General features: G+C 40.8%; 1 protein-coding gene across 1 annotated transcript in view; it reads left to right on the top strand.

Annotated features, from left to right (window-relative positions):
* Nucleotides 1-18,869, top strand: part of Daw1 (dynein assembly factor with WD repeats 1) — a 42,744-nt gene that overhangs the window by 9,628 nt on the left and 14,247 nt on the right. Inside the window, exons 2-8 of the mRNA XM_059278297.1 lie at nucleotides 2,150-2,222; nucleotides 5,924-6,068; nucleotides 7,851-7,909; nucleotides 8,862-8,984; nucleotides 13,846-13,945; nucleotides 14,974-15,081; nucleotides 17,365-17,471. Of these exons, the coding sequence (XP_059134280.1) occupies nucleotides 2,150-2,222; nucleotides 5,924-6,068; nucleotides 7,851-7,909; nucleotides 8,862-8,984; nucleotides 13,846-13,945; nucleotides 14,974-15,081; nucleotides 17,365-17,471 (715 nt within the window). The remainder of the gene's footprint in view (nucleotides 1-2,149; nucleotides 2,223-5,923; nucleotides 6,069-7,850; nucleotides 7,910-8,861; nucleotides 8,985-13,845; nucleotides 13,946-14,973; nucleotides 15,082-17,364; nucleotides 17,472-18,869) is intronic.

Raw genomic sequence — 18,869 nt, 5'->3', positions numbered from 1 at the left:
CAGGCAGTGCGTGTGATTAGGATGTGATCAGTTTTTCGCTCTCGTCTCTTTTCTCTCTGCTGTGAGGGCTGAGTATATTTCATGTATCAGTCTTCACAGACGCACATCATGCCTCTAGTCATCTTTAGGATGGAGCCAATCCACTAAGATAGCTTCTGCAAGTTATTGCTCTTTCCATTTTTTTTAAACTTTCATTTGATTCTGTTTATTGCCAGAGATTTTTTCCATTCTTAAAACATATTGCAAGCGGATTTGTGGTTGTTGAAGTATTAAAACCTGTATTTTTATTAATTCTTTGAAGATTTCATACATGTATATAATGCATTTTAACGATATTCTTTTTCCACTCCTCCTCCAACTGCTCTCAGATCAACCCACTCCTCAACATCATGCCTGTTCACACACTCCTGAGTGTGGGGCTATCCCCTGGGACAGGGTTTACCTACCAGGGACCACACTGTTAAATAAAACTGACACTCCCTCTCCAACGTTCATCAGCTCCTCAGCTAGGGATAGGGACTTGTGAGCTCACTTTCCCTCTCAGTGCTAGAATGCTGCCTGGTTCCTCCTTGTATAGGTCTTATGCCAGCAAACAAGCTGCCGTGAGTCTGTTGAAACATTTATTATTGTTAAGACTTTATTTTTATTTTTAATTATGTGTATGTGTCTGTATGTGAGCATATGCATGTGAGTTCCAGATGTCTGTGGAGTCTGATTCCTCTGAAGCTGGAGTTACAGGTAGTTGGAGGTGCTGGGAACAGAACTGGGCTCCTCTGCAAAAACAGTATGCATGCTTAACTGCTGATCCATCTTTCCAGCCCATGTTGAGATACTTTTTATTGATGCTTTCTTTAATGTGTATACCAGGTTATTAAAAAGTCTCATTCATCTCAGCATTGGTGTTTGTTATTGGTCTTTGCTGGTTATCAGTATGAGGGGTGTGTGTGTGTGTTTTTTTTTTTATGGATATTGGTGTTTGTTGATGTTGACTGTCTCTTCCTGGTTTTAGCACCATGAGGTTATTGTTAAGATTCTTTCTAGAGCGTTTACTTGTTACATTTAATAAACAGGTCTGATCCCTTTCTGTGGGCTTTAGTGCCAACGACAGTTTGCTTTCCTGATCCCCAAGAATATTACTGTGCTCTGCTTTGTGTTTCTGGTCTTCTGTGACTTCAGCGAGGGGCATGAAAGTACTTCTCTGCAGGTTGTGAGTGACCTCCAGGGTCACCACCCCACCAGACTGGTGATGTCATTGGCTGGAGGACAAGGAGACACGAGGCGTCTCTGGCATTGCTTCAGGGTGCAGTTGTGGACAGGTTTGGCACACCAGGACTTTACTGTTTCTCCTTTTAGGATGGGTGGGATGGGTTGTCCTCCAGTGATCAGCCTTGGAAAAAAGCGCAGGAGGTCCTAGCTGCTGCTGTGTCCCCTCTTCCTCCAGCACTAGGCATGTTGTGGGGCACGGGCTAAGGACGTCTGGAACTCTACTGTGCTGCTTCTACCTGCCAGGGCCAAGTACACCTAGGTGTTAGGACGAGGATAGCTCAGGGTTTCCACTGTGGCTGTTCTGTGGCCTGGTCACATTTCATCTACCCTCACGAAGCTGAGCATGAGCAGGAAATGGGGTGTGGCTATAACCTCCCCTGCTCCACAGTGACCCACTTCCACCAAGGAGGCTTTACCTCCTAAAGGTTCCATGACCTTCCTAAAAAGCATCACTGGCTGTGGACCTGTAAGCTGATGGGGGAGAGTTCACATTCAAGCGACAGTACCCCACAAGACCGTGGACCAGATTTCAGATCTAAGGCATCCTAGCACTTGGGAGGCAGATACTGGCAAACCCCAGATGCTCACTGGCAAGCTAGCCTAGCCAAACTGATGAGCTTGAGAGACCTTGCCTCGAAAATTAAGTGGAGAATGGTAGGTGAATATACATGACATTGACCTCTGGCTTCTACATATGTGCTCACACCAGTATGTGCACATCCTCTTTAGCCACATGAACTTGTGCATATACCACACACAAACACAGACACAAAACAATTAAACATCTGAAAAGTAAAAGTTTTAAAAAAGAAGAACTCAAAGTACATAAACCTTTCCCTAGCCTTTCTTAAGTACTCTATATCACGCTTGTGTTTTTTTACAGGAATTATGCTGGAGTACGAAAAAGGTGGAGAATTAAAGACCAAATCCATAGATTTGCTTGAGCTCAGTCCAAGGTAAGTTAGCCATGTAATGTAGCATGTACTTCATATCAGAACCTTTTAGACAAACACCTCAATGAGGATGTGTGCATGGCTGGGTTGAGTAACTAGTATTAGAAACATTAAGGCCATGTGGCTGGAAGTTTCTCTGGTCCTGCTTGGGCCCTGATGAATCTCTCCCACTCGTGTCCCGCAGCTGCTTGGTCCAAATAAACACACAGAGGATTATGTTACTTATAAACTGTATGGCCTAATGGCTCAAGCTTCTTGCTAGCTTGCTCCTATAACTTAACCCATTTCTACTAATCTATAAATTGCCATGTGGCCCTGGCTTACTGGTGTTTTCACATCTTGCTTCTCCTGGCAGTTCTGGTGTCTCTCTCCCCTCCGTCTTTCTGCTTCCTCTCTCTCTCTTCAATTTCCCACCTAGCTGTAACCTGACTTGCCATAGGCCAAACGGCTTTATTTGTCAACTAATCAGAACAACACATATTTACAGAATACAGAAAGATATCCCACAGCACTTCCCCTTTTCTGTCTAATCAAAAAGAAGGTTTTAACTTTAACATAGTAAAATTACATATAACAAACAGTTATCAAGCAAGAATTACAGTTACAATATCTAGTCTATTTATATTTGGCATAATTAAAGAAAATATTTTATCATCTATCCTATATTTGTGAGTCTAAAGTTTTATATCTAATTTAACTTTTATCATGACTAAGGAAAGCTATAATTATAACTATTTAGTCTTCAACTACATCAAAGACCCCAGAAGGATATAATATTACCTGTGTAAACAGGAAGAACATTGTAAGCAACTTCCAAAAATTCTGAAAATGACAGAGACAGTTGCTTGCCTGGACAGTCATCCAAAGTTCCTCTGTAATGTTGAGGCATCCATCTTCAGCCAATAGGCCTAGAGTTTTTTAGTCATTTCTTCCTGTGTCCTGTAGAATATTTGGCAGTCTCCTCTGTGAAGCAGGAACCTGAAGAACCATTTCACCTTGCAAAATTCAGTGGTCACCTATCAACAAAGGTTATAGCTGGTCTTCCCAGGACTTGCACATTATCTCCAATTTTCTCAGGATCCCCATAAGACTACCAGCACCCCCTATCAGCACAAAGTAGCCTAGAACACAATCCCACATTCCCAAAAAATGGATTATGAATGTTTGTCTTTGTTTAGGGGGCTGGTTACAAATTGTTATTGGTCATAGTCAATCTCTTTCTAAAAGAAAAAAGAAGGATATGATATAGAAATAGAGGATATAGATATGATAGGATAAAAGAATAGATTATTGAATCTACTTTAAAAGAGCAACAACTTGCTTAAAATATTTTTATTAAAGATTTATTTATTACTTATACAGCATATATGACTGAAGGCCAGAAGAGGGCACCAGATCTCATTACAGATGGTTGTGAGCCACCATGTGGTTGCTGGGAATTGAACTCAGGACCTCTGGAAGAGCAGTCAGTGCTCTTAACCTCTGAGCCATCTCTCCAGCCCTTAAAATATTTTATACTATGTGTATATTTCTACTCTTGTTTAAGGTATCATGTTTGTACAGCTGATTTGAAATTATAATGTATAATTAAGAAATACAGATTAATAATTAGTCATCTATGACAATCACACTTATAGTCATGTTAGTTAAGTTTTCTAGGTATACATAGATATATTTCAATTAGGTAGGTAATCTTCAAACACTTTAAAGACCTACAGAATGTGGCATTTAAAATGTTTTAAAAACTTAGACTTTCTGGACAGTGAGACATGTCTGCTCCTGGCAACACCAATTTACTTCAAAAAGGAAGATGGGTGTCGAAGACACTCCATGTAGAGTTTATATTCTTCTTGGCAAAAATAGCCATTTGGGCAAGAAACTGCTCTTGCCTGAACTGCTGATAGTATGTTGTATAAATTGGACACACAGGACCTATAAGAAAATGACCACTGAATTTGCCACAACAAGGTGAAATGGTCCTTTAGTTTCCTGCTTTGCAGAGAAGACTGCTAGACATTCTACATGATACAGAGAGAAGCGACTGAGAAATTCCAAGCCTATAGGCTGAAGATGGATGCCCCAAAGTTACAGAGGAACTTTGGGTCACTGTCCAGGCAGCCAGATATCCCTGTCATTCTAGATTTTTGGAAGTTGCGTACAATGCACTTCCTGTTTACTTAGGTATTATTATATCCTTCTGGGGTCTTTGATGTAGTTGAAGATTACAGAGTTATAATTATAATTTTCCTTGCTTATTATAAAAGATAAATTAAATATGAGACTTAGACTCACAAATATAGGGTAGATGATAGAATATTTTCTTTAATTTTGCCAAATACAAATAGACTAGAAATTGTAAGTGTAATTCTTACTTGATAACTGTTCTATTATATATAATCTTACTATGTTAAAGTTAAAACCTTCCTTTTTGATTAGACAGAAAAGGGGAAGTGCTGTGGGATGTCTTTCTGTACTCTGTGAATATGTGTTGCTCTGATTGGTTGATAAGTAAAGCCATTTGGTCTATGGCAAATCAGGTTATAGGTGGACCAGAAATTGAGGATAGACAGGAAGAGAAAGGAGAGGCAAGAGAGAGGCTATCCTGCCATCCAGGGAGCAGCATGTAAAGGCATACAGGTAAAGCCACAAAACATGTGGTGGCATATAGATAGATAGAAATAGGCTGAGTTTAGTTATAAGAGCTAGCAAGAAAATTGAGCCATAGGCCATGGCCATGCAATTTATAATTGCTATAAGCCTCTGTGTGTTTACTTGGGTCTGAGTGGCTGCCAGACTGGGCAGGACAGAGGAAAACTTCCAGTTACAAGGCCATCACTGCCATTTCTTTTCTTTTTTCTAAGGAGGACTATTTTAAAATATGAACTGGTTAGTCCAGAACAGCTTTAGAAAATGATTTAAGACAGAGTGGCCAGCTTTCCCTATTTAGTGTCTTAGGTTGGCTTGGTAGAATTGTCACAGTCAGCATGCTAGTATTGATATTATCATCAGTCCAGGTCCAAACTGTACACAAACTCTGAGGTTTACTCTTTTTCCCTTCTGTGTTCCAGAACTCTAGCCAAGGGCCCATAAGTCATCTAGTCTTCATGTCTCCCTAAGTTCTTCTTGGCTGTACTGGTTTCTCAGACTTTCCTTTTTGTTGGTAGCCTTAACACTTCTGAGGAGTACTGGTTATTAAGTTTAAAAGACACAATTGAGCCTGATGTTTCCTCAGTAAAGAAGTATTTCATAAGGCTGATGGACTGTCAGAGAGTGGGCAGAGGTTTAAAATCAGAGGTCTCCCACTGAAACCCCATGTGAGCCTGGAGGAATTCTCCATAGGTTAGAGTACCCAAGATTCACTGTGTAGGAAACCCCATAGAAGTCTCCACTTGCACAAGCAGAGCCAGCATGTAACATGGAACAGTAATATACCATTCAAAGAAGTCACAAGCTTTGGTCTTGAACTTTTTTCTATCAGAAAATAAGAGTCTTCTGGTTCTGCCTCCACCTCCCCAGAGGAGCACAGTGATTACTTGCACTTGTACTGTGCATCCAACTTTTGGGAATTCAAACTTAGGTCTTCATGCCTGTGTAGTATGCACCTTTACACAACAAGCCACCCCCCCAGCTCAAAATGATGGATTTCTTCATGTTGTGAGCATAGATGCACGTTTGACATGCAAGTGCTTTGGGGTGAATTTCAGTACCGATGTTAACACCTTAGTAGAAGAGATCCAGAAAGTGGAGCCTCTGATCACGGTGTCTCGAACACAGCAAGTCAGACTCCTGGTCCAGCGGCTGCAGGAGAAACTCAGGCAGCATTGTGACCACAACTTCTACCTGTTCAAGGTAAGTAGTGCTTAGGGACACCAGGACCATGGCTGCTACGTGATAAATTCATGCGTAGGGACACTAGGAATGACAACTTGGGTGTGTTATTGATTTCTCTTACAAGTGATTTCTCTTACAAGTGAGATCTTTCCTTAAAATACATTTAGTTTCTTCCTTCCTTTCTTCCTTCCCTCCTTCCTTTCTCTCTTCCTTCCTTTCTTCCTTCCTTCCTCCCTCCCTCTCTCTTTCTTTCTTTCTTTCTTTCTTTCTCTCTCTCTCTCTCTTTATTTCTCTTTCCTTCTTCCCTCCCTCCCTTCCTTCCTTCCTTCCTTCCTTCCTTCCTTCCTTCCTTCTCTTCTTTTTTTCTTTCTTTTTATTTTTTTCCAAAAAGTGGTTTCTCTGTGAAACAGTCCTGGCTGTCCTGGAACTCTCTCCGTAGACCAGGCTAGTCTTGAACTCACAGAGATCCACCTGTCCCTGACTGCCGAGTGCAGGGATTAAAAGTGTGCACCACCACCACCCAACTAGTTTTTTTTTTTTCTAGTAAAGTACTTGCTTGTGGTTTTAGTGTTCCGCCTGCATTTGGCCAAGATTAACCTACAAGAGGTATTTGTTGAAAGAATGAATGAAGTTCACAATGCTAACTTCTTGAGATGCTCAATAAGGATTTGCAGTAAATTTATTTCCCTTTTTAATTGAACTACTAAGATTATTTTCTAGTTACAGTACTTCTAAGAAGTTGTATTTCATGACATATCAACATTTTCTATTTTCAGCTTCATCATGAACTAAACTATGAGCTAGTGAATTATTAACTAAATGTAGTATAAATATGCTTTTTTTGTAAGTTTCTGACTAAATTTGAAATATAACAATTGTATCTGTGTAATTAAGAACAGCTTTTTAAATTAAATTAAAAAATTTGTTCTAAGATTGCTTCATGATACACTGACTTTATGTTTTGAAGTATTATTATTATAACAGACATTCCTTTTATTTTGTGTTCATTGGTTCTACCTGAATTAAATGTCCAGGTTCTCTTTGGTTCTCATCCGTTCAAGTTCCCAGAAAATAAGGCTTTTCATGCTTTGTTTTTTTTCTACAGCAGGTGGCACTGTTTAATTACAAATATAAGCTGTGTAACTACCTTGCCCTTATGAGTTCTCATGTAAGGGAACATACTTGATAGCCAAAAAAGGAAGCTATTAGTAGTTGTACTCTGGAAGCAGACATATCTGAAGCTGACTCACCCTAGCTAACCCCTCAACTTATAAGTTATTCAATTACTGTATTTTGTCAATGAACATCCACTAAGCACCCACTAACTGATAGATAATGTAGGGATTTCAAAATAAATGAGACATTCCAACTCGAAGATAGTTTTAGGATTAAAAAAGGAACAATGCGTTGTAAAATGTATTTGAAACACATTTAAGGTTTTTTCTTATGTACACTATTCAAACATCCATAGGAAACTATATGTAGCATGTACACAACAATGTCACAAAAAAGTGCCATTTGGAATCTTCTTTGGTAGCCATAATTTATCTCAATAGTAAATTGGTATTGATGGGAAGTAAAGAGTCAATTACTTTTTGCAATTATCTATGGCTATTGAGAGTATAGTTTGTTTTTATTGGAGGCACACTGCTGTTTTATTACTATTTGGTTGACTGCTGGATCTTGTCCATTTACCACATATGTTTAAGAATACATCGAATGTCACCATTTTTTGAAGTGCAAATGGATACGTTTAATTTGGTGTGAGTCCACAATAAATGGTGTTTCCTTCTATTGAAGGTTCTCAGAGCACACATATTGCCGTTGACCAATGTGGCGCTCAACAAAGCAGGCTCCTGGTAAGGTCCCCTTGCTCTTTTTAACTTGTAGCAAGCAAAGGATGAACATTCCTGAGGGGTTCTCAAGTAGTTCAGTTAGTTACAGAACTAATGTGCCCATCTCCTGGATTTTCTGACCCTGATGACTACAGAGGAGAGCACCTGTCCCCATGGCTGTAGCCCAAGTTCTCTATGTGTTTGTGTAATTTTGTGTGAGAGGTATCCTCGAGAACTACAGCTGAGACCAAGAAGACTCACATCACTGGGCACCTGCATCTTTGCCTGGGCTGTAGGAGCTGCCAATCAGGGGCAGCACTGTGGCTGATTGGCATGCGTTCATTCGTAGTGGGCCTTTCCTGTCTAGCTGTTTTGATGTATGATGCTTAGAACCACCAAGGCTGTGTTCAGAAAATTCTTTGATCAGCTTGAGACCTGAGGGTCTGGTTAGGAAAGATGAGATAAAAGGATCATTTTGGTGCACAGACATGCAAATATGTCTTATCCGTCTGCTAAGATTGCTGTCATAAAGTAGCTCAGGCTAAATGGCTCTCAAACAGAAACACATTTTGATATTGTAGAATATAATGACAGGGGTGTGTAGAGTTTAGGGAAGAGAGGGCCAATGGTAATGTCAAAACTTATGATCTGAACATCTGGGAGCATAGTCCTACTCACAAAGAAGTATGTGCAGTTTCGCAAAAGTTGTACAAGTCATTATAGCACACACTTTAATTGTATAAGAGCTGTAAGGTTTACTTTTCTATTTAGTGATACTTTAAGTTAAAGGATTTGCAAACTGTTCTTTGTTTTGAATGTATGATTTCCAGTATTAAAAGTATACCGAAGGATGGTAAAGGGGTTAGTATATCCAGTGGGGAGAAAACAAAAACAAAAACACACAAAAAAGCAAGGTATCGATGAGTGCAATGCCTGTCATTTTTACCATGCAATGTGCTCCCATTCTCTGTGCTAGCTTCATCACAGGAAGCTATGATAGGACATGCAAGGTGTGGGACACTGCATCTGGAGAGGAGCTGCACACACTGGAGGGTCACAAAAACGTGGTTTATGCCATAGCCTTCAACAATCCTTACGGGTATGTTCATTCCATTTCCTCACTCCTTTGTCATTCCTGTATTCATCCTGCCACCTACTGCTTGACAAGGGAAGAAGACAGGATTAAGATTTATTGAGTTTCTGCCATGTTCCATGGAAGCCTTTCCAAGTCTCTTTTAATGTTTACTGCCTTTGGGATAGGTATCAGTTTTATAAAATGTTGGAAGCTGAAGTGCCCTTCCCAGGATTACCATGTAGAGGGTCAACTGAAGTTTGAAATTCCCAAGAAGTGGCTCTTATTGATGTACAGCACTGTGCTCATGGCTCTGGAGAGTGTGACATGCATCAACTGTATAACATGGTTTCTTTCACTTTTAAGTGAATATTCAGTTTTGTGGGGCAGAAAAAATACGTGTATAGTAATATGCTAAGAAACAGTGCCAAGAACAATGGCGCCCCCTTTCAGGCCAACCTCTGACCAGCTGACTCAGCACATTAAGACCATTCTGTTTTCACCCATGTTTCTGATGCCCATGCCACTGTGGGTGTTTGTAGCCACAAAGCTACCTACCCATCACTGTGTTTGACTCTACTGTGGTGAGAGTCTAGTCTTCTCAAGAGGTCATTGTATGTCCACAAACTTATGCTTTCAACCATACTTGTGGAAATTACTCTGGAATCTAATTGCACAAGTTATCAAAATAATTAAAAAATACTACCTAAGGTGCAAAGACAAAAAGAGAGTTTCTGTCTTCTATGAGAGCAGTAAGAGAAATGTTTGAGAAAGTTCTTCCCAATGAAGTTGTGAGTAAGAGCCAATGGATTTTGTTCTTCTGGTGTATTTAAATTCTTCAAATTTCTCATCCTATTTAAAAATCTTAAAATATATGTTCAATTTTTAAAATTTCATATATATAAAAATTATATATAGAGAGATATAGATATAGATAAAGATAAGATATAGATAGATAGATACACACACACCCAGATGCCAAAGTGCGTATGTGGTAGCAAGAGGATATTTCACTTCTCTTCTTTTACCACATAGGGACCAAGAGATGAATGTCATCTCAGGTCGGGCAGCAGGTCCCTTTACTCCCTGAACCATCTCTCAAGCTCCTTCTCATCCCATTTGAAAGGAAACAAAGCTGGGAATTGTGGGGATTCAGTAAGATTTCTGTAACCCAGGTGATCAATTTGCTGACCCTGAGCCAGTTAAGTGAGTTCAGAGACCTTGGTTTTCTGTCATAAGGGTGCCACATGGGTGTATACAATTGAGTAAAATTTCAAAAATCGGACTTTTCTTTCACAATGGATCCCTTACAATGACTTTTTCCATTAGTGAAAATGGTTTGAGGAATCTGATTTATTTACGATCTCACCGTCACGACAAGAACAAAATAGTAAATGGTTAAAGAGCTAAGAGGAGGAAACCAAGGAGATTCCTCCTAGTTTGGGTGTCTTAAGGTGACTCCCATAAAGCTGAACCCTGAAGGTGGAGGCCTGGTGACTATACCGGGGAGGGGCGGCAGCTTGGACTTTCACGTTGGCGATTCACCAGCAGCCCAGCGTGCCGGTCTGTCTCTGAAGGGACTGTTTCCCAAAGAGGGATGCAAGGCTGAGGTCAGCATGCGCTGTGGAGGCACACTTTACCCTGCGGGGCTGGACTGCTCACAGAGGCTTGTGAACACAGGAATGGAACAGTAAAAAGTGCTTTTGACAAAGATTGTTCTGGCAGACTGAAGGGTCAAAGGGACATGTGAGGAGGCAGGGGATCAGCCCTCACAATGCTTGGCGCCTTCTTTGACAGAGATGCAGAGGGAGACAATGGAGTCTGCAAGACTATTTGCACTTAGACTAGACATTTTTTTAATTTTTATTTTTAAATATTTTTATTTTACAATTAATTTAATTTTACATATCAGCCACATATTCCCCTGTCCTTATAAAGGAAAATATTTAATTGAGGTGGTGGCTTATAGTTTCACAAGGTCAGTTCATTTTCATCCTGGTGGGACATGGCAGCATGCAGGCAGACATGATGCTAGAAAGGTAACTGAGAGTTCTCCATCTTTCAGCCAACAGGAAGTGGTCTAAAACACTGAGTGGTATCTTGAGCATATGTGAGACTTCCAAGCCCACCTCCATAATGCCTCACTTCCTCAAACAAGACCACACCCATGCAAGAATACACCTCTAATAGTGGCATTCAATTTGGTGGCCATTTTGTTTCAAATCACCACGTCATAGGAAGAGCTCTTTTGAGACTCTGGAGCCTGACCAACCTAGAGTGTCAGGAAGCTTTTGGGCATTCTGTGGGTGTTCACCAGGATGAGCTACCCTGGAGCATCCACAGAAAGTCCTTGCTTCCTTTAGTCAAGAGCAATTGTAGGTACACTGAGCAGGTAGCCTGGGACCAGAGGAAAAAGGCAAGACATCGATGTTGTCTGGACAAATGTAAGTTCTATGCCTGTCCTGGCCATTTATAACTTTCTTTAGTATATGTGGCTTGGACCTTATGGCCCAGTCCTTATGCTTCTGAGAAAATGAATCTTCAGCAAGATAATTTGTAATGATAATATAGGAAATGAGGATATAGTTCAGTGGTAGCACTTGTCCAGCATAGGCAAGAGCCTGGGTTTGGAAAAGAAAAATGAAAACACCAGAGAAACAAAAGAAAACAAGTATTTTAGATTCTTTTTTTCTTTTTAAAGATTTTTTTTATTTATTATTATACAATGTTCTGCTTGCATATATGCCTACATGCCAGAAGAGGACACCAGATCTCATTATAGATGGTTGTGAGCCTCCATGTGGGAATTGAACTCAGGGCCTCTGGAAGAACAGCCAGTGATTTTTAACCACTGAGCCATCTCTCCAGACACTTAGATTCTTAATAAAATAAAATAAAAAAAATAAAATGCCAGATATGAAGGTGCATATCTGTAGTCACTCAGGAGGTGAAAACAAGAGAATCTTTGGAGTGAGGCCAGTCTGGACTATGTAATGAGACCCTGTCTGAGGCAAACCCAACCCAATCAAACCAAACCACTGCAACAAATAATCCCACTGGGTGGACAAGACTTTCTGAAAAGGGTAAATAAATATGGATTGTGGGTGAAATGAAAGATTTCAGTGCTAAGATGGAAGGACAATGAGGCTAACCTATTTATGCCCTTTGAGTAAGGACAATATCCCTGTTCTAAAGTCAACACAGCCTTCTGTTTGTAAAGGACCCAAGTCTTCTGTTTGTGTGTGTGTGTGCGTGTGTGTGTGTGTGTGTGCATAAGTGCATGCATGTGAATACAGTACCTGTGGAAACCAGAGAGGGCATTGGATCTCCTAGAACTGGAGTGCAGGCAATTATGAGCCACTTGATGCTGGTGCTGGGAATCAAACTCAGGTCCTCTTCAAGGACAGTGCAGACTCTTAACTCTTGAGCTGTCTCTCCTGCTCCAATATGTTGCTTTCTTGTGTGGGTTCTGGGCCTTGAACTCAGGACTTCATGCTTGTGAAGCAAGAAGTTGACCAATTGAACCATCTCTTCTGCCCACAGCATTCTAGTCTTTGAGTCTATCCTCTGTAAATGCCTCTGCAACAGGAATAATTTTGTATTATTTTCTCAAGGAATCACTGAAGTCGAACTTCTCAAGATCTTATCAACCATGTGCTTTCCTAGACTTATCACTGTGACTTTCCCCCTTTAAAATTTACTGTTTCCCTTCTGTATACCTATAATAGAGTTTTTTCTATGTCCATATAGCTAAGATTATATATTATTGAAATTCATATAGCTAATTTTTCCTTTATATACTTTTATTGGTTCTTTGTGGATTTTACATCATGTATTCAGAGTTCATTTATCTCCCTCCCTTGCAAATCAAAACTAAATTTAAAAGAAAAACCCAAAACCAAACAAAATAAGAAACAAAACAAAAACAAAAACAAAAAATAGAAGAAGAATCTTGTCATGGAAGCTGTAGTGTGGCTCATTGAGACACACAGTTTACTCTTTAGTCTATTCATCTTTACTTGTAAGTGTTCATTACCATGAGTCATCAGTCTGGCTCAAGGCCTCTGGTTTCTACTACACCACCAATAATGGGCTCTCACTGGGGCTCCTCTTGAATATCCTGTTGTTATCTTGTGTCATGGAGATCCTGCTGTTTTGGATCTGTAGGCTCATCCCCTTCACATGCTCGAACAGTCCATAGATTTGGTGGATGTTGGGGTAGGCCAACTCATAGCCCTTGTTCTGGGCCTAAACGGTAGCTGGGTTGGTCAGCTCTCTAGCTTTCCCTCGTCGTCACTACCCTGGTGAGCTCCAGCATTGCCTCAGCCAGCTCACCCAATGAAACCTGCAGCAAGAAGGGGGCAGTTCTCCTGCTCTCAGGCCCTCAGGTCTAGGTCCCCCTCGCTCATATTGCTAGGCCCAGCTCTACTGTTTGTCCCTCTCTCCTGATTGCTATAGGGGGTCAGCTCTCCTCCTCTCACGCCCTCTGGGCTGGCTGACCTGTGCCACCACCAACAGGTGCAGCTCTAGTGTGCTGCTCAGATGGGACGCAGGGACCGCTCACCTGTGTAGCTGGTGTGGGGCAGGGTTAGTTCTCTCACTCTTTTCTGAAGTTACATTGTTCTTATGTTAATTGTTTAATTACAAAAACATATTCATACCTTTAATGAGATGTCTCTGACATCCATGCACATGAGTTGATACCTTTAGAAATCAGACCTTGACTTTGTTATTCACCGGAGCAAGCAGGAAACTGCTTCTTATTTTAACAGTGAAGTGTATGCCCAAGTAGGATGATAACCACATGTCAGCATGTCTAGTCTCAGTTCAGGGTATCGTGCAATGTGGCTGAATTTGTTTCTAAAATCCAGACCTTTAAAATTCGCAGTGACAAAATTGCCACTGGGTCCTTTGACAAGACCTGTAAACTCTGGAGTGCAGAGTCGGGAAAGTGTTACCACACCTTCAGGGGCCACACGGCAGAGATCGTGAGTACAGTTGACATTCTGGAGACTCCTTTACGATCCTCTTCCCCTTCCTTTTAGGACTCCATAGTGAGAGTGAAGGTTATTTTTATATTGAGTTTTCAAACCTTGACCCAGTATTTTTAGCCTGCGTGGATTGTCCGTGTAATTCCCACCACTTAAGATTTAATCATTCACAGATATGTTTAGGGTAGCCTGCAATGACTATAAGCAGCCATGTGATGTGACTGGCATCTAAGTGTGATGAGCAGACCTCTTCTCTGGTTTTCATTTGCTTATCGTTAGAGAAATGACTCCATGAGGGTTGACGAGGTTATCACAGGAACTGTAAGATAACTTCTGTGAACCCTGTTGAATGTGTAGGCTGAGTATGCCCGAGGCCGTGATGCTCCCAGTGCCATCAGCTGAATGGTAATGACAGACCAGGAGACAAGGCAGAGGTCTCAAGGACACGGAAGGTTTCCTGGGATGAGGATGGGATGGCAAGTGAGGAAGAAAGCTGAAAGTATTTGGGCATTGTAACCAGAGACGGACTAGCTGGTGGTGAAGTTATAGTCATAGGCACAGCTGCTAACGGGAAGACCAAAGGCATGAGTCTGGGAGTACTAGAAAGACTGCCTGCAGAAAGGCCATCCAGGACATGGAATTGACAAAGTGAGCCAGAAATCACAGTTAATCACTGAGAGCATTCTCAGTAGGACTGTGATCACAGCTACAAAGACACAGAGAGCCCCTAGCATGAAACTCACAGGAGATGGGCTATGCTTTGGTTCTCATTGTTCTGTGTTCTGGAAGCTGTAAAGGGAATCTGTGACAGAGCAGGTGACAGGAGAGGAACAAGGCCTCTCTTTAGTAGGAGACTGCTCAGGATTCTACCTGGAGCCAACAGGTTTCCCACTCTGATGGCTTGGTGTGTTCTTACACAAACCATTAAGCCGACATCTGCTAAGGTAATTGCAAGAGTTTCAATGCATTATTAAGAGTCTGAAACATCATATTTCTAAAGCTCCCCCCCATTTCATTTGTTGTAGGTGTGCTTATCATTCAACCCACAAAGTACAGTGGTTGCTACTGGAAGTATGGATACCACGGCCAAATTGTGGGACATTCAGAATGGAGAGGAAGTGGTCACTCTAACAGTAGGTCCATATTGTTAATAAGCCTGTCATCCGTGTTGATTATTAGTTGTATTTTGTTATGAAGTGAAGGATATGTTAGAAGAAGTTTTTGAGCCACTGGTGTTTAAACTGTGAGAGATCCTACAGTTGGTTTTCTGACTATTGGGTCAGACTCATGTAAAAGGTAGAGAAACCAACATAGCTTTTGTTTTTTTATTATGTAAATCACATAATCTTAGCATTCCTTGTCTATCTGACTGAAAGGGGATGGGTAGGAGCTGTTCCTGTTTGGAAGAAGCGCAATTGAAGAACCACACCAGAAGATTCTTTTCGAGATTGTGGTTCATGCTCTCCCTCTCCTTTCATGTCCAGTTTCAAATTATTCTGAGTTACACAGAAAGACAAGGGACTGGGTGGAAGCAGAAAGAGCAAAGGGCATGGCCCACAGATGGGGTGCCTATGGCTTTCTGTCTTGCCTGTCACCGCCCCATGTTTGACACCTTCCCAGGACCTGTCATCCACCACTTCGTCCCATCCATCTCAATTGTCCACAAGTGAAATAAAAGTAGCTCCCTATTATAATGAGTAGGAACCGTCAGATGGTGGTCTTGGTTTCCTTGTTCTTTTACAAGTGTAAGTGAATTTTCAAAACAAACCGGACAAACACAAACAGGATACTTTCTCTAAGAAAATTAAAAGTAGACTAAAACAAGAGGGAAAAAAAAATCATCATTTAAAAAGTTATTCCAATAGCTTTTCTTTTTTAAATCTAAGACCTAGCATTATTAACACCAGCATGGGACAGAGTTTCTTGATTGCATTTTCTTTCAGGAAAACTTCGTTTTAGTTGATGTCTGTGGTTTCAATATATTTTCCTTCTCCTGATTCTGCTGGGCCTGTTTGGCACACCGAGGCCTGCTCTGCACATGTGCCTGCATACCCATCTGCTGGTGGAAAGGAACCTGTGTGCATGCTCCAAATTCAGATGCTCAGCTATGTTTCATCTTGTCAGTCAGTCAATTTGTAGATGAGATTTTAAACTATTCTATTATCCACAAATATACTCAAGGGCTGAGAAAGTATCTCAGTGGGTAAATCCCTCTGAGTAAGCATGAGACACTGAGTTCAGATTCCTTGTATTCATATATAAGTCAGGTGTGGTGACACAGACATGTATCCCCAGTGCCTGGGATTGTAGAAACAGATGGGTCCTGGCCAGCCAGCCCAGTCTAACAGTCAGCTCTAGGTCTAGTGAGAGACTCAGTCTCAAAAATACTAAAGTGAATAGTGAGGGAGAAAGATACATGAAGTTGACCTCTGGCCTCCATGAATGCCTCCACAGGCAAGCGCACCCACAAACATGCACATATACATACATGACAGACAGACAGACAGACAGACACACACACACACACACACACACACACACACACACACACACATACACACACACACGAGAGGGGGTGGTGGTGGTAGTAATCCTAGCAGTTCAGAGGTTAAGACAAGAGGATTGTGTGTTCAAGGATATAGTGCAGAAGCAAAACGAAACAAAATGAATAGAAATAAAGGTATTTAATCGTATTTATTTACTGAAATAATTGGGAAAATGATGCTCATATCGCAAACAAGATCCTCTTTCCAGATTCTCAGAATTTGCTGCAGGAGGAACTTCTTCATAGGGTCTCATACAGTGGGCTCCTCAGCTCTAGCCTGTGAGGAAGGAAAGTCAGGTCATGGGCAGCTGCCTATTATCGACCAGTTCCCATCACACTACCATAGAAGTTTCTTTCTTTTTAAAGTTACTAGATTATCCTGTCTACTGTTTTTATTTTTTTCCCACTCATTATTATCATGACTACCCAAAGACAGCCCTTCTAGCCTTCCCAGGACAATGGGAAAGACCCTTTCTAGTTTCTCCAAGCACATTCTATTGTTTTTAAAATAACCCAGTTCCTGCCCCATCACATTTCCATTGTCCTGCAATGAACCTACTTGAAGCGTGCAAGACAATGAACTTTGATGATTTACTGTGCACATCACCACATTCTCATCTCTCAACCTCCTTGTTACCCTGCAGAGAAAGCTGTACACATGCATAGCCCTTCCTACCTCAGCCCAGCCCAGCCCAGCACCCCACCCTGCCCTGCCCAGCTCAGCCCAGCCCAGCCTAGTTGGATTACCTGTGTCTCTCGATGCATTTCTCCTCTCCCATCTTTTGGATGATACTGTACTCTTATCTACACATATTCTTATCTGAGTGCTCTTATCTACACATGTATATGACTGTATCTGTTCTTTTTCCAGGGTCATTTGGCAGAAATCATTTCCTTGTCATTTGACACCTCAGGAGACAGAATTATCACAGGGTCCTTTGACCACACAGTTGTAGTATGGGATGCCAGTACTGGAAGGTAATTTTCTAGATATTTTTGACCTGTGGCAGAGCTTAAGAAGATCCTGTGTTACACATTAGCTTAGCCTTGCCTAAGGAGTTTGTGTCTTAAATTCTGCAGTCTCATAGTTGATTTTTAAAAATGTGTTTTAGTAATTTTCCTGCATGGATGGATGAGCACCACAAATGTGTCTGGCACTTTCCTGCTTGAAAGCCACTGTGTAGGTGCTAGGAACTAAACCCGGGTCCTCTGCAAGAGCAGCAAGTGCTCTTGACCATGAGTCACCTCCCTAATCTCCAGAGTTGGTTTTTTGGTGGTTTGGAACCACAAAATAAGGGATTTCCCACAACTCTGGGCAACATGAAAGGAGGAAGTTAGGAAGAGCTTGGTTACGTATGTTATTAGTCCCATGTACTATATAATGAAGTTTCAATGACATCTTATTATGGTAAGGCTGAATATCATGAATTAAAACTTGTAGTTAATTCCTAAACTTAATTTAGCCCAGGAACTTCAATTTCCTTTCTAAAGGTTGTTATTCTTACTTGTCAAGAGTTAGCTAAATAAGCATATTTGTGTTGGAAAGCTCCACTCTTGAACTCCAAATTTGGATAGAGGGATTCATCACCAGTGGTATTACCCAAGAACGTGAGTGAAGGAAAGGCCTTGCAACCATTTGATACACTGCTTCTGAACACCCATGGCTCTGTGGGATCCAGTAATATGCTTTCATTCATTCATTCATTCATTCATTCATTCATTATTTCATGCATGCATTCATTCATAAATTAGTTAGAATAAATTATTGTTGGAGTCAGAGTCCCATATAGCTCAAGCTGACCTCAAACTCTCTTTGTAGCTGTGGGTGACCTTGAACTTCTGATCTTCATGCTTCCATCTTCTGAATGCTGATAGTATAGTCATGAGCCACCACACTTGATTCATGTAGTACTGGGGCTTATTAAACCCAGAGTGTTCTTCATGGTAAGAAAGCAAGCACTCTGTCATCCGGGCTACCTTCCTAGTTGTACTCATTGATTTTAAGACCATTTCTAGAGTTTGAGACTATCTTTATGAATCATTATCCAGTCTTTTCTGAAATGTTACTTTAAGTAAAGTTATAGTTTTCAAAATTTATTTTAATTGTACATATTTATATGTACAGTGTGATAATTCAATATATGTATAAAGTGTTAAACGATAAAAATAGAGTAGTTAACATCTCCAACTCCTTCAATACTTTTTTCAAAGTCATACTAATATATGATAATTGTACATCTTTATGGGGTACAGTGTGATATGTGAATACATGATACTATATGTTTCTGATCAAATCAGAAACTGTCTGGGGATGGAATAAGGCAGACACAATCATATTTCTTTTGTAAACAAAGATTTATTTTTATTTTATGTATG

This window comes from Peromyscus eremicus, chromosome 13, assembly GCF_949786415.1.
Source record: "Peromyscus eremicus chromosome 13, PerEre_H2_v1, whole genome shotgun sequence".
Classification (NCBI taxonomy): Eukaryota; Metazoa; Chordata; class Mammalia; order Rodentia; family Cricetidae; genus Peromyscus; species Peromyscus eremicus.
This window is presented reverse-complemented; position numbering and strand designations above follow the sequence as displayed.